Source organism: Equus quagga, chromosome 2 (genome assembly GCF_021613505.1).
Source record: "Equus quagga isolate Etosha38 chromosome 2, UCLA_HA_Equagga_1.0, whole genome shotgun sequence".
Taxonomy (NCBI): Eukaryota; Metazoa; Chordata; class Mammalia; order Perissodactyla; family Equidae; genus Equus; species Equus quagga.
In genome coordinates, this window is record NC_060268.1 from 108,896,288 (window position 1) to 108,912,007 (window position 15,720).

The 15,720-nt window shown below is 35.5% G+C and overlaps 1 protein-coding gene across 1 annotated transcript in view; it reads right to left on the reverse strand.

Annotated features, from left to right (window-relative positions):
* The window catches only part of TARBP1 (TAR (HIV-1) RNA binding protein 1), an 86,957-nt gene that overhangs the window by 58,145 nt on the left and 13,092 nt on the right, over positions 1-15,720 (reverse strand). The window contains exons 6-11 of the mRNA XM_046652807.1: positions 14,421-14,473; positions 12,631-12,728; positions 9,753-9,888; positions 9,073-9,169; positions 7,826-7,915; positions 2,449-2,590 (exon numbers count right to left, since the gene is read on the reverse strand). Of these exons, the coding sequence (XP_046508763.1) occupies positions 2,449-2,590; positions 7,826-7,915; positions 9,073-9,169; positions 9,753-9,888; positions 12,631-12,728; positions 14,421-14,473 (616 nt within the window). The remainder of the gene's footprint in view (positions 1-2,448; positions 2,591-7,825; positions 7,916-9,072; positions 9,170-9,752; positions 9,889-12,630; positions 12,729-14,420; positions 14,474-15,720) is intronic.

Consider the following 15,720-nt stretch of genomic DNA (forward strand, 5'->3'; position numbering starts at 1 on the left):
TTGTGTCAGAATCAGCTGGAGGGCTTGTTAAAACACAGAGGGTGAGCCCCACACCCAGAGTTCCTGATTCCATAGGTTTGGGATAAAGCTCAAGAATTCACATTTCTAAAAAGTTTCCAGGTGATGCTGATGTTACTGGTTTGGAAACCACACACTGAATCACTGGCAGAGAATTCCTTACTTACTCTCCCTTTTCTCTCATTGAAGCTAGAAAAGTAGAGGCAACAATGGTTTTAAAGAAACAAAAGAATCACGGCTATCTTTAATCATCTTAATGCAATTTGACCCTGAATCGTCAGTCAAATCTTGCTAGCACAAATTTTAAAAATTGAGTGTAACTCTTTAAAATGCAAACTGATCTACAGTGTCAGAAAGTGTATCAGGACTTGTCTGGGGATGGAGGAGAGGCAGGTAGAAGTGGGAGACGGGGATCACAAAGAGGCAGAAACACACTTTTGAGGGTGATGGCTATGTTCCTTATTTTGTTACGCTGACAGTTTCACGAGCGTACACATAGGTCAAAACCCATCACATTGTACAGTTTAAATATGTGCAGTTTAATATACGTCAATTAGACTTCAATAAAGCTGTCTTTAAAATCTGTTGTACAGCTGCAATATATTACTTTGGGATCATTCCAAATTTCCAAATTTCTTGGTTACACTTTAAGCAGGCACATCATTTAACTACAAAATCTATACACAACAACACCCTTTATGATGGATTGTCCGACTTAAGTATAAATTTCTCCAAATATATTTTACTCTATGGTTGATCTTGGCACTTCTAAGCTTTGACAAGCCTTTTCTGCTGTTTCCAAATGATGTCTCACTTTCTCCATTTCAGAAAGCCTGCTCTGAAAGCTCTTCAACATTTTTGTTTGTTGATGATGTTGGTTTTGTGTGGTTTTTGTTGTTGCTTTGTTTTGTTGTTTTACATACCATACACATGATATATACACGCACATATATACACACACATCCAGTGCTACATCATGCTCTCTCTGAGGGAAGACGTCTACCTTTTATCTCTGTAACTCCGATACCTGGCACTCAGAAAATATTTGATATATGTTTGCTTAATAAATAGTGTAAAAACTATCTGTTCCATGTCAAAACCCAAAGAAAAAGCTACTTTAGATGCAGAATCTGATTGAAAATAGTGTTTTGGCTGATGAGTCTTTATATAAAAACAAATTTGAATATTTTATGTATTTTATGCTCAAAAACTCACGCTAAATAATGCTTGGTTTGGAATTTATTAACTTGTTCTGAAAACTGACCAGTAATTTTATAAAAGCACTTAGTCAAGGGCATTAAAAGTCAAAACAAAAATCTTAAGTGCGCACACACAAATGTCTCCTTTGTACTTGAAATCAGTTTTTTAAAAACTTAAAATAGCATATTACATTAAATTGTATATTTTAAGTCTTAGAAGTGTTAAAGGAGAAACTCTAAAAATCTTGTTTCAACCAATTTCGAGTAATTTAATCAGATCTGATGCTGTTACATACTCTGAATTATACAACAAGTTCTATAGATATTTTAGGGAGTCTAATCTATGTTTACTCTAGTAATGACTACATTTTATTTACTTCTATAGGCCTAACAAAAGACTCTCCCAAGTAACAGCACATAAAACTCACTAGACAGCAGAGGGAATAAAATACAAAAGAGAAATGCTCGAAGAAGAACAGAGAAACTCAAGTCTTCTGGAAGGATAATTATCTGATCATTTAAGACTTATTCCATGATCAGACTAGAGAAATCAGTCACGGGAAATGACTTGGTCTGAGACAAAGCCAGGAGATTTAAGGCACGTTAAATTCAAAGATGCAATTTACCCAAATTATCACTAATGCCTGTAATGAAGAGGAAGCATTAGAAATGTAAAAAGAATCCTAATTAATGAATCTGCTGATAGTTCTTCCCTCACGCAGTCTTACATAGTTCCCCAAAGAAGGCGCAAAATTGCTCTTTGCTAAGTATCTGGTAAAAAGAAAAAACTAACAAAATCATCCTTACAAATATAATTTTTCTCTAAAATTCCTTTTCAAAATCAGTTCACACTAAATGCAATGCTTTGAAAACAAAAGATAAACACATTTATTTATCAATATTTCCACTACAGAGGCTCCAAAACCACACCTGCAACATCCAGCCCACAAAGACTCAGTAACTGTGGAATAATCAATTTATGTGTCTAATTCCTACTCCGGCAACTTGCGAGTTTCTTAAAACATGTAAAATAGTTTAAAATTTCAAGTCCTGGAACAGATAAAGTACAAATTAGGAAACACTATTTTTACATTCCGTTATTCACATCATTCACATTCACAGCAAATAGGCACACATTTGGTTAAACCTATATCTTGATCTGATAAACTAGCCAAAAGTTCTTTGAAAATATTTTGGTTATATCAATCCATAAGAATGATTTCAGACTTACTTTCCCAAGCAGGCGACTTAACATACTCTTGAACGAGGTTCCTGACGTAAGCATTTAAAGAGGCTGTTTCACTGAGTCCAGTGGAGCTACAAGTTGAGAGTCGCCTAAAACAGCCTTCATTAACACGCAACCAATCACAGAGCTAGAAAAGAAAGTAGTTATTACTTTATTTTAAAAACCTAACTGAACAAAGGGTTTCTAATTTCTTTAACCTAATATTCTTTCTTCCACAATAAACTGAATTTAAATGATTGAATACAACAAAGTGATAAACATTTATTGTCATGACTGAGTTCCACAGACAGCGCAGACAGAAAAAAATATGTGTATGTCTATGTACGTATGTATACATGAGTGTCTTCTAATCTCCCTCAAGGAATTTGTAAACTTCATTAACAGGCAAGAATTTTTAAAGTAGGTAATATAAAATGCACATTTTTTTTTCTTCTTAAAGATTGGCCCCTGAGCTAACAACTGTTGCCAATCTTCTTTTCTTTTTTGATTTTTCTCCCCAAATACCCCCGGTACATAGTTGTATATTTTAGTTGTGGGTCCTTCCAGTTGTGTCATGTGGGACGCCGCCTCAGCGTGGCCTGATGAGTGATGCCACCAAAGCAGAGATCGAGAACTTAACTACTCAGCCATGGGGCCAGCCCCTAAAATGCACATTTTTGATAAGGTATTCTAAAGAACATCTCTATGAAAAATAACATTATGCAAAACAAATTACTATCTTAAGTTAAAATTCATTCCAGTTTCATATACTAAAACAAGGATATATTTATTTTGAAGATAATTTGAAATAGGTTATAATTAAAGTTCCTATCCTCCTCACAAGTTTATTTCCTATTATATATGCATTTTAAAATATATTAATTTAAAAGAGAAATACTGTCCTCGTCCTTCTTCACTACATCTTATAGAAGATTTACAAAACTAAAAGCCACAGACTTTCACAGAATTGATCTTTGATCACATGCAACTGTAAATTTTGTTTGGAAATCTAACTATGTTCTCAAATTGTTTTTACAATATATCTCTTAATGTGTAAATTCAATACATAAATTTAAATATGAAGTTATTATGAAGTGAGTCTTTCTAAAAAGTAAGAATTTTTTCAAAAATATTTTTTACATCCATTAACATCATCCAAAATTACATATAAGGAACAAAATAATAATATATCACTTGACCAAAGACAGAATTGATGAATGGATGATGAATGAATGAATGAGTCAGGACTAAAACTGACATCCCATAGGTACCAATGAATGAGCAGTTCAATAACACTAAAGGGAGTTGTTTGTACAGGTCTTTATCAAGTCGGATAATCTTAAAATACACAATTTGCCTAATAGTGAGGTCGGCCAGTATTTATCTTTCAACATTTTATACTTTTTCTTTATATTCCTTTCAAACTGGCCAAACTAAACTTCTTAATTATTACTACAAAATAAGTGAGGTTTCCAAATCCTTTATTTCCATAACCACAATCCTATTATACCAAACAACTGACAAATGAACTGCAATTCATATGATTTTTTCCCTCTATCAAATCTGTCACAATATTCAAAATGTTTTCCCATCAGACATTTCATATCAGACTTATGAATAAAAATGGGACCTAACTCTAACTAGCAGTCTCTGGTAGACAGTTCCCTCGATTTCTCATTGAAATTCAAATCTCAAAAGTCTATTTGGACATTGTCAAGAGAGTGAAAAGACAAGCCACAGACTGGAAGAAAATATTTGCAAAAGATATCTGATAAAGGACTGGTTATTCCAGCAAAGAACTCTTAAAACTTAACAGTAAGAAAATAAACAATCAAATTAAAAAACGGGCAAAAGGTCTTTACAGATACCTCCCCAAAGAGGATATACAGATGGCAAATAAGCACCTGAAAAGATGCTTTACATCATACGTCATCAGGGAAATGCAAATTAAAACAACAATGAGATACCACTACACACCTATGACAATGGCCAAAGTCTGGAACACTGACAACACCAAAGGCTGGAGAGCATGCGGAGCAAGAGGAACTCCATTCATTGCTGGTGGGACCACAAAATGGTACAACCACTTTGGAAGACAATTTGGCAGTTTCTTAAAAAACTAAACATACTCTTACCATACAACCTAGCAACTGTGCTCCTTGATATTTACTAAAATGAGTTGAAGAGTTATTTCCACATAAAAACCTGTATGTGAATGTTTATAGCAGCTTTATAATTGCCAGAACTTAAAAGCAACCAAGATGTCCTTCAGCAGGTGAATGGATAAACAATGGTACATCCAGACAATGGAACGTTACTCAGTGATAAAAAGAAACGAGCTATCAAGCCATGAAAGACATGGAGGAACCTTAAATGCATATTACTAAGTGAAAGAAACCAGTCTGAAAAGGCCACATACCGTATGATTCCAACTATATGACATTTTGGAAAAGGGAAAACTATGGAGGCAGTGAAAATATCCGTGGTTGCCAGGAGTTTGGGAAGAGCAAGAGAAGAGAGAGACGAATACGTGGAACCCAGGGATTTTTAGGGCAGTGAAACTATTCTGTACAATACTGTAATGGTGGATACATGTCACTATACATTTGTCAAAGCCCATATACCATACAAGGCAAAGAGTGAACCCTAATGTAAACTATGGACGTTAGTTAATAATAATGTATGAATATTGGCTCTTCAACTGTAACAAATGTAACACAGTTAATGCAAGATGTTCATAACAGGGGCAACTGTGGGGAGAGGAGGGGTGTGGTGAGGGGTATATATGAGCTCTGTGCTTTCTGTTCAATTGTTCTACAAACATAAAACTGCTCTAAAACATAAAGTCTATTAATTTAAAAAATTATTTATGTTGAGCTATATGAAATTGCCATTTCTATAGCTTAACAAATGACTGAATATCAACAATTTTATATGATTCAGCATCATACATAGGGATTTACACAATAATAAGGAGAATATTACTGCATAGCAAAAGCTGTAGAATATAGCCAAATCTACACTAAGATACATATACATATATATAAGTGCTTTTATTATTAAACAAACAAAAAGAATCAAAGTTTGGGTTCAACTCTAAACCACCAGACCACAGAAGCATCCTGAGGACAGCAGCCATGGTTATTTTGCTGACTATTGTATTCCCAACTCTTAGCACAGAGCCTGGTGTGTGGAAGCTGTACAACAATTTTCAATAAATGAATCCAAGACCTTAAGAGATAAGCAAAACATAGCATAAGAAAGTAAAAGAAAAAAGAGATGAAAACAGATATTAATGAATTAACTGAAAAATTAAGTGGAACAAATAAAGAAACATAAGGGCTGGCTCCTTAAAAACAAGTAAACAATAAAACAAACGTCTGGCTCATTAAACCTAGGCAGAAAGAGAAGACTAGGAGTAGATAGTTACATTTGATATGGGCTATGCATAGTCTGAAACATTTTTACATGCATGTTTTCATTTAAACCACACAGCTCATACCATATACCAAAATAAATTCCAGATGGATTAACCATAACTTACAAACTATACATATCAATGCAATGAACAGACCTTATTTGGATACTTGAACAAAACTAGCTATTTGAACAAACAAAATGCAAAGAACAAGCAGAAAAACATTTACTGGACATCTGGAGAAATTTAAACACCGAATATCTGAAATCAAGAAATTATTGTTAACATTCTTAGGTGTGATAAGGGCCTTTTTTTGGTGAGGAAGATTGGCATTGAGCTAACATCTGTTGCCAATCTTCCTCTCTTTGCTTGAGGAAGATTTTTGCTGAGCTAACATTTGTCAGTCTTCATCTACTTTATGTGGGATGCTGCCACAGCGTGGCTTGACAAGCAGTGCTAGGTCCATGCCCGGGATCTGAACCTGCAAACCCTGAGCCAATGAAACAGACCGCAACTTTAACCACTATGCCACCAGGGCAGCCCCAGGGCCTACTTTTTAGACTCTTTAAAGTCCTTATATTTTAGCAGTACATAGAGATGAAATAAGATTTGAAACAAAAGTCCAACAAAAGGAACTGATTAAACAAATTATAAAATATTTAATCAACTGAATTTTTAAATATCACATATTAGAGAATTATTTAGCAACATGCTAAAATGCTCAAATGTATATGAAGATGAAAAATAAATTCAAAACACTATGATCTTTATTTTGTTTAGAAACATATATATTAATGTATGATTTTAAATATACATACATATAGTGAGAAAGAGTGAGAACATCTATATATTCAAAAAATTAAAAATTAAACCAAAAAGTACAGATTTGATGGTAGGCATTACAGGTGATTTTCATTTTCTTTATATGGTTCTGTATTTTTCAGATTCCACATAATTAGATGCATTACAATCAAGAAAATAAAATGAAAATCTAATTTTGAGAGGCCCAAATGTGCCCGTTCTTACTCCCTCTGCCATTACTCTACTCTAAGCTCTCATTATTTTATGCCTGAATTATTTTAACAAAGCCCACTCTGATTTCTCTCTTGCATATATAGCCAGCATGGCCTTCTAAAAGAAATAATCACATCCCTAGCCACAGAGATCTCTTAGATACTGGAGAAATACAAAGTAAAAGAAAAAGGGTTTCCGTCCTCAAAAAATATATAACCTATAGAGGACACAGATTAGAATTCAACCAAGTTTATAATGGGTAAGAGTGAAAATCAGTAGAATGAATTGAGTCGCACGGTTTAAAACAAAACAAAAAAGGAGAAGTGGACCATGGAAGAGCCCCACGGAGCACAGCAGCATCGCTAGCCCATAATCGGACTTTAAGGCCCTGACGTGGGGGTGAGGCAGAGGCAGCGAGCTCAGAGACAGGTATCAACAAGGAAGAAGTCATCGCAGTGGAAGGAGCACTAGCAGAGGGTCTCCACTAGAGCAATGGCTGGAGAAAAGAAAGACATTTAGGATTTTATGGTGAATTAGATGCATAAAGTCAGGAAGAATTACAAATTATCGAAATGTCAGGCATGGGCAATTGGGTAGATGAAAGTGCCATTAAGTGACAGGAAAAGGATTGTGTTACTGTTTTTGAGTCTAACATCATTATTCCTAATATATCTCATCCATAATCGAGATCTGCCCACCAGCAGTATCTTCTCTTCTAAATAGGTCTCTCTCTATCCCAAACATTTCCTCTCTCCCACTTCTTCATGAGAATCTTAGCAGCATTATTAGTTAGGTGAACTCAAAGCACAAACACAATTTTAAAAAATCTATGTTGATAGATAACAAAGCAATCACTATATTTTACATAAATCACTAGTAATGAATTCAAGTAGAAAACAATTTTTTATAAAGTTTTCAAAGATCTTATCATTAAATTATTTTCAATCTCACCTCTGTCCACAATGAAGTTCCTCGTCCCAAGGACTCCTCTTGTCTCAGAGACATGAGAAAAGTTGAGATGTCAGAAAGTGACACTTTCTCCTGGGGGAGGGGGGCAGGGCAGTTTCAAAAAATTACTCATTTTAAAATTTTTAACTGAATAAAATAAAATCACTGTAAAATCAATCTAGTATACTATTTAAAGTAGGAAATTAGATAAAAGGAAAGCTACTTTTTAAAAAGAAAATATTATTCAACTTTTAAAATGAAGATATTGATTACAAACAGCCAACATATTGTATAAAATGATGATTATTTTATAAACCTATTTTCCTTAAAATCAAGGTTACTATCTTAAAGAGAAGTTGGTCACAATCTAAAAGAAGGACAAAAATATTCCATAAGAAATTACTTACTACTTAAACCAAAAGTGATTCTTTCTTTTCAACACCACAAAAATGACCCCTGCCTTAAGAAAAGCACCTGAGTCTTTTCATTCCCTTAAGTTGTACCTCTTGAATTATCTTGCTCTAGGCCAGGGGTTGGCAAAACCACGCACAGCTTGTTTTGTAAATCAAGTTTCATTTGAACACAGCCATGCCCATTTATTTATAAACTGCCTATGGCTGCTTTTGAGTAGTTGTGACAGAGACCACACGACTCAAAAAGCCTAAAATATATAGTAATGCGGCCTTCACAGAAAAAGTTTGCTGACCCCTGTTCTCAGCAATAGCATTACTGGGGCTCTGGAAAAAACACAGAATAAAGATAGTATATACTCCTTGATGTCAGCTTACTGGAGATGTGTGGAAAAAGTAAAGGAAACCAGGCAAAGCTTCCGAGAGTGCCCTCCCAGTGGAGTCACCCAGGATGCGCTCAGTTCCCCAGCAGCATGCAAAGCGCTGTCCACCGGGGAAGCTCATTAGGGACTCAGCACGCTGGGGTTTTTCTCTTGGGAGCTGGTCACACAGCCACCCTCTGCAGGGCACCTACCAAAACTGCAACCTCCCAGAGGAAAGCAGGCGTTCAGCATAAACCATGCTGTTTCTATACACACTTCAGGCTCAGTGAGTCTGTAGTCAGGACAGTGGGAACCCACCCAAACTCCAAGTTCCCAGATGCCAGCCAAGTGCTAACCTTCTAAGCAGGGCTTTCTAACGACAACATCACTAACCTGCTATGTTGACTCCTTTTTGTACACCCACTCACTAAGACAGACTTGCAAATGGAACTACCATGAGTAAAAAAGATAAACTTACCACATCTACCAAATTCATTGCTGTCTGAAGAAGGTAGCACTGAGCCGCCCCTCTCAACAGAATCTGGTGCGTGATCATAGTACACTGAAGGACATCCCTGACATCGAAAAATGAAAAATGCATTTCCATGTTCCCAAAGACAATGCTGCTAATTTGCAATTACTGACAGGCTGATGTATATCTACAATTTCTAATGCAGGAAGTCACTGTCAGTAGAATTTCAAAGTTATTATTCTCCATTAAGGTCTCCAGTAAAGCTCAATTTTAATATGAAACAAATCTCTTTTAAAAATGAAAAGACTATAAATGAAGATAATTTTAAAGTAAGAATTTTATCTTTTTGGAACTACTTTATAATGAATATTACTGTTTGATATTTTATCTCTAATTTTCTACATATCAATGTAATAAAAAAACTTATTGGCCTTAAAGTGGTCAAAATCCAATAGCATGTATTATGGCACATATTTAAATTACTAATTAATAAAAGAAAGTAAGTTCAATATATGAATAATACACTTTTTAAAATTTACATTTTTTATATAAAATTAAGAGCTCAAAAATCCTAATGCTAATGTTAACAAAAACCACTCACTATAAATTAAAGCAGAAGGGAAAACAAAATTTACTGATGGAAAGCTGTAGCAAATAACCACACAAACACACACAGAGTAAATTACCTGAGAGCAAGAAGCCCTTCGATTCCCAGGGCTTTACATCTTGGCACACTTGCCAAAGCCTTAGACAGAAACAAAATGGGGATGGCACACCAATGTCTACTTGTCATCTTCTGAATAAACCTCAATAGGAAACTACCTGAGAGAAAAAGTTTTAAAATATCATTGTTGCCAATAAGCACAGGAAAAGATACTCAATGTCATTAGTCATTAGGTAGGGAGACACAAATCAAAAACCATGAGATATAACTTCACACCCACTAAGATGGCTATAATCAAAAGGACAGACAATAACAAGTGTTGACAAGGATGGGAAGAAATCAGGACCCTCATACATTGATGGCGGGAATGTAAAATGGTGTGGCCAGTGTGGAAAACAGTTGGGTAGCTCCTCTAAAAGTGAAACAGAGAGTTACCATATGAGCCAAGAATTGCACTCCTAGGTGCGTACTCAAGAGAACCAAAAGCATATGTTCACACAAAACCTTGTATGTGAATATTCATAGCAGCGTCATTCATAACAGTCAAAAGTGGAAATAATCCAAAGGTCTACAATGGAAGAATGGATAAATAAAATGTGAACTATCTATACAGTGAAATATTATTCAGCCATAAAAAGGACTGAAATATTGATTCATGCCACAACATGGACAAATCCTAAAAACACCATCCTAAGTGAAAAAATCCAGATATAAAATAAAAGGCCACATAAAATTCCATTTACATGAAATGTCTAAAATAGTCAAATCTAAAGAGACAGACAGTAGCTTAGTGGCTGACAGGAGCTAGTGGGAGAGGAGAATGAGAAATGATTACTAATGGGCATGGAGTTTCCTTTTGGGATGACGAAAATATTCTGGAATTAGACAGTGGTGATGGTTGTACAACTTTATGAATATACTAAGAACCAATGATGAACACTTTAAAAGCGTAAATTTTGCAGTATGTGAATTATATCTCAACAAAGCTGTTGAAAAAAATCAACGTTATTTCAACTTAATTCCGATTAAGTAAGATAAGTATTCTATTACATTTTAGAGATTCTGATAACCAGGAAGCTATATCAAAAAGAAAGAAGTTAAGGCAAAAAGTAAATTTTTACTCTTAGAAGCCATTCTTCTGTTGGAGATGTTAAAGAAAAACAGGATAAGACATACTGATGGTAACTGGCCTCTGGTATCTGCTTAAATTAATATTAGATCTTTCTTGTAGGCTATTTCTTATCTATTCTGGATCTAACCACTATAACTTATTTTTCTATTTTGAGATTCAAAGAGATGGGGCTCTGTTCTGCCTTCTCTGCTAATGGGATTTCTTAAGGACCCTCAAATCATGCAGTTAGTGAAAATGTCTGTTTCCTCAGATCATAACTGTAGAATGACTTTTAGGCAATCCTTGCAAGCCCCTGAAAGGGTATTAAATGTATTTTATATCTTCCAAAGCACCTAGCACAAACCTAGATACATTAAGATATTCACTGGAAATTGTTGACTGAAAGAACCACTAAGTAAAAACTGAGTAAACATTTTACCTGCCCTCTCTTCTGTTGCTCTAATTAAGTTCCCATCCTTCTCCTAACACCTCACTCATGACACAAGGAAGATGGCAACAGCCAAGCATCCATTTCACATTCATTCAGCACATTTACAAGCGTCTACCAGGTGTCTTGCCCTGGGCCACAAACACCAGGTACTCACCTGTAGGGGGCGCTACACTACATCTCACTCACACTGCTGGGCCAACCAACTGGGACCAGCCAACATGGTCGGCAAACAATCCCCACACTGCTTAAACTCAGAATTCTACCAAACTGAAGAACAGCTCTGACAGTTATCGTCTCCATTAACTAATTTCCTTTTTTTTTTTAAAGATTGGCACCTGAGCTAACAACTGTTGCCAATCTTTTTTTTTTTTTCTCCCTAAGTCCCCCCAGTACATAGTTGTATATTTTAGTTGTGGGTCCTTCTAGCTGTGGCATGTGGAACGCTGCCTCAGCATAGCCTGACGAGCAGTGCCATGTCCATGCCCAGGATCCAAACCAGTGAAACCCTAGGCCACCCAGAAGCAGAGCAGGCGAACTTAACTACTCCGCCACGGTGGCCAGCCCCCTAATTTTCTAAAGGAATCAAAACAATCAATATTCTATAAATCTAAAGTCATGATACACTGACCATCTTTTCACTTTCTTTCCTGACTTTTGAATAAATATTGCCATTGGTCATCATTTCACCCTATTTGCAGATTAAACGCAAAAGAAAAAAATACATATTTTATACCCACGCTCACTTTATAAGTCACATAAGTAAAAAAGGACTTCGAAAGTAGAGTAGTTCTTTCTGCTGCTCAGCAAACCAAACAACACTGGTTTTGTGCTTTGCTTACCAACTTAAGAGAAAAAAAACAAAGACCCAATCTGAAAAAGTGGATACTTTTAGGACACAAGGTCTTACATAAGGCAAGTATATTTTTCTTTTTATCTTTCTAAGTCAATATCTATAAAGGCACAACTTTGCCACAATGGATATTCTGTTTACAACTTTTTCCTAAACCCAGGTTTTCTTTTTTTAACCCATTTTTACTAATTTTTGAAAGTGAAGAGAGATAATTAGAAAAGATGGCAAACTATAGCACACATTCTAAAACTGTTTCCATGCTACCCATGCCAATACTGGTAATACGTTATATACAAAGGCAAAAGTGTGTACTTAATCACAGTGGACATTTGTATAACTCTGACAAAACCTGCACATCATGGAAAAAGGAAACTACTTTGATAATATTGATTATAATAGTCATAGGATGGTGCTTATAACCAATATACTAAAAATAAAAAAATTTTTTAAGCATAAATTTCTTAAATAAACCCTTTACTGACACCTACTCTTTATTTCTTCTGGAAGAAGGGAAATAAACGTGACTAAAAACTTCTGTAATTTCAATCCCAATGGAGAACCACTTCCTATCAGCTGGCCTGGGGACCTACAGACAAAGAGGGGAGAAAAATAGTTAAAATCTACTTGTAAATAATTAAACTGAAACTAAATGGACAACGGCCCAAAAGTCTGTCAACAACAAAACAATAAGATCATCATGTTTTTCTGAACCTGCATTTTCTTTTTCAGTAAAATTCTGAGGATCCTTCTGATTACAAAAATCAGGATCTTCTAGAAAAACAGACATGTGTAAGTATCGTGCTACACGAAGGAGGCCTGGATTTCCTTTTTATGATACTATCCGTGACACACATACATGAATCTTGCTAAATAGTATCATGAAAAAAAGTCTATAAATGATCGTTTTAAATTATATTTCATTGTTTCCAACGTATAATGCAATGGTTTTAAATCTTTAGGTATTAAATAAAAGAAATAACATTCATAGGAAGACATATATTCATAATAAATTACTTTTCCAAGAGCGTTTAACTGTTAACATCTACTAAAGTCACTTTTTTTCTGCTATACGCTTCTGCCAGGAACATTATCTGTTAATTGAGCACATTAGAGAGCTGGAAAACTGAAGGCATGTCATAATAAATGTGTTTGTCAACTCTTTTAGAAAGCACCAAGTTGGTTTTACTGCTCTCCAGCTGTCTAATTGCTTCAGAAAACTACTCAATAGTAATGAGTTATTGGAAAACTAAAATAATTGGCAAATAAGCACCGCTATGCCCTTTTGGATTAAACATGACTAAATAGTAATAAAACTTTGCACAGACTAATTTAAAAATTTTAAAGAAACTGGCGGTGGGAGGTTCTTTTTCTGCTTAGAGATATACCAAACAGAAGACTTGCAAGCATAAATTTAATCAATACTAGAAAGACAATTTCATAAGGAGAGGAAACTTTTGAAGATATAATTCAAGAGTACAGATAATGCTCCCAAAAAATGAGGCTAAGGCCCAATACTGACACTCTTCTCACTGTCAACTTTTTCAAAGGTTACAGGCTGCAAGTAGGCAATGCGCTATGGAGAATGGCAGCCCCGTCAGGTATGGAAAGGGGAAAATCAGAACGAACCGCATGGTACAGGACTGGAGCTGGAGGTACTGGTGTGAACTCATGGTTTTTAATACGGATGGATGGATGGACGGACAGACACTAAAACAGATACAGATTGGTAAGTCTGCTCAGCAGACAGAGCTAAGAAACAGATGTACACACACACACAGGGAAGGAGACAATGATTAAGCAAATGTGGTAAAACATTAACATTTGGGGAATGTGGACAAAATGTAAATAGGAATTCTTTGTATTATTCTCACAACTTTTCTGTCAGTCAAAATTAACAGTCAAAAGAAAAAGGAAAACAAAGTTTAAAGTGTTGGTTAGCCAAAGTCACTACAATTTCCAAGAGGGCAGAAATCAGGAGTAAGAAGAAAGTAAGCTATGTGAGAGAGACTCTCTAAAGCCCAAGAACGGGAGGGTTCAAGGCAGGAAGGAAAACAAGAAGAGGAAAAAAGAAGGAATTCTTGATACAACTAAGGCAAGAAAGGCAAGAAGAATAACAAACACAGAAAGGACTACACGGCAAGAAAAAGTTGAATGTCTATTAGGCAGCATCTATTATGTACCAAATTCATTAAACAACCTGGTAATATTTCATACACATGTTAAATTTATACATCAAATACATATTACTGCATTGCTGCTAAATAACACATTTGTTTACCTGCTATAGAGAGAGCTCTCTGAAAGGGCATCCATTAACGGTCCAATAATAAACTAAAAAAAAAAAAAGAAGTATTTCATATTAAGTTGTAACTGCAATTTTGAAAAGTCAGCTTGCCCTAACTGCACATCCTACACAGGGCTGCAGCAGAGCTATCATAAGCAAAGGTGATCTCTCACGCTGTACCTTAATTTATGATAGTCCTGGAGGGTACCTTAATTCCACCAGAATGACAAAATAAGTATAGAATTTTCCCATCTGATAAAAACTTGTGGAATACTAAGAAGAGAGTTCATGTTGGGTCAAGAAGGAAGAAAGGACCCAAAGAAGGAACACAGAGTGAAAAATAAAGCTAGTAACAAAGGAAAAATAAAAATACACTCAAGAGAAAATTTAAGTCCCTATGCCTGGAAGATAAAGGGGTAAAAAATATATCTTCAAAAAATAGACAGTGGTCAAAAAAGCAAGCTTAAAGGAAGTGCAGGAAGGATAAGAGAATGTAGAAAAATGATGCATATCAAAATAGATAGCACAGGGCTAGCCCGGTGGCTCAGCCATTAAGTTCACACGTTGCACTTTAGTGGCCCGGGGTTCACCAGTTCAGATACCGGGTGCAGACATGGCACCACTTGTCAGGCCATGCTGTGGCAGGTGTCCCACATATAAAGCAGAGGAAGATGGGCAAGAATGTTAGCTCAGGGCCAATCTTCCTCAGCAAAAAGAGGAGGATTGGCAGATGTTAGCTCAGGGCTAATCTTCCTCAAAAAAAAAAAAAAAGAAAGAAAAGAAAAAGAAAATAAATAGTACGTAGTCAGACAACTAGGGAAGTTTACTTAGGTTACCTCTAAACGAGAGATGAATTACTACACCTAAGTGATCGTGGCACAATATAAAACTTAAAATCACTGCTATAATTCTCAATCTCTTTGCCTGGTGTGATTTACGACAAATGGAAACAGAGATGCTAATAAATATAGTTCAAAAGGCAACCTTGCTTAATATAGTAGGTAACAATTCACTGACTCAGAACCAGGGGAGGAGCATCACTAATCAAGCAGGAATAATTCAGTGATGCACAGCTGTGGAAACAGCATCACTAACAAGCTTCTACATCAGTTTCCACGCTCTTGACTCACGTCATTTAGAATACGGATATCCAAGAACTACTTTTTCATAATGGTAGTGATGCAGGCAGCTTGTCAACAAACTACAGTTACAGGAAGCTTTTTCCAAATGCCACAGCTAGGTCTAGAGAAGTAGGGTCTATTGTATCCAAATCTATAAAATGTTACTGCTATTA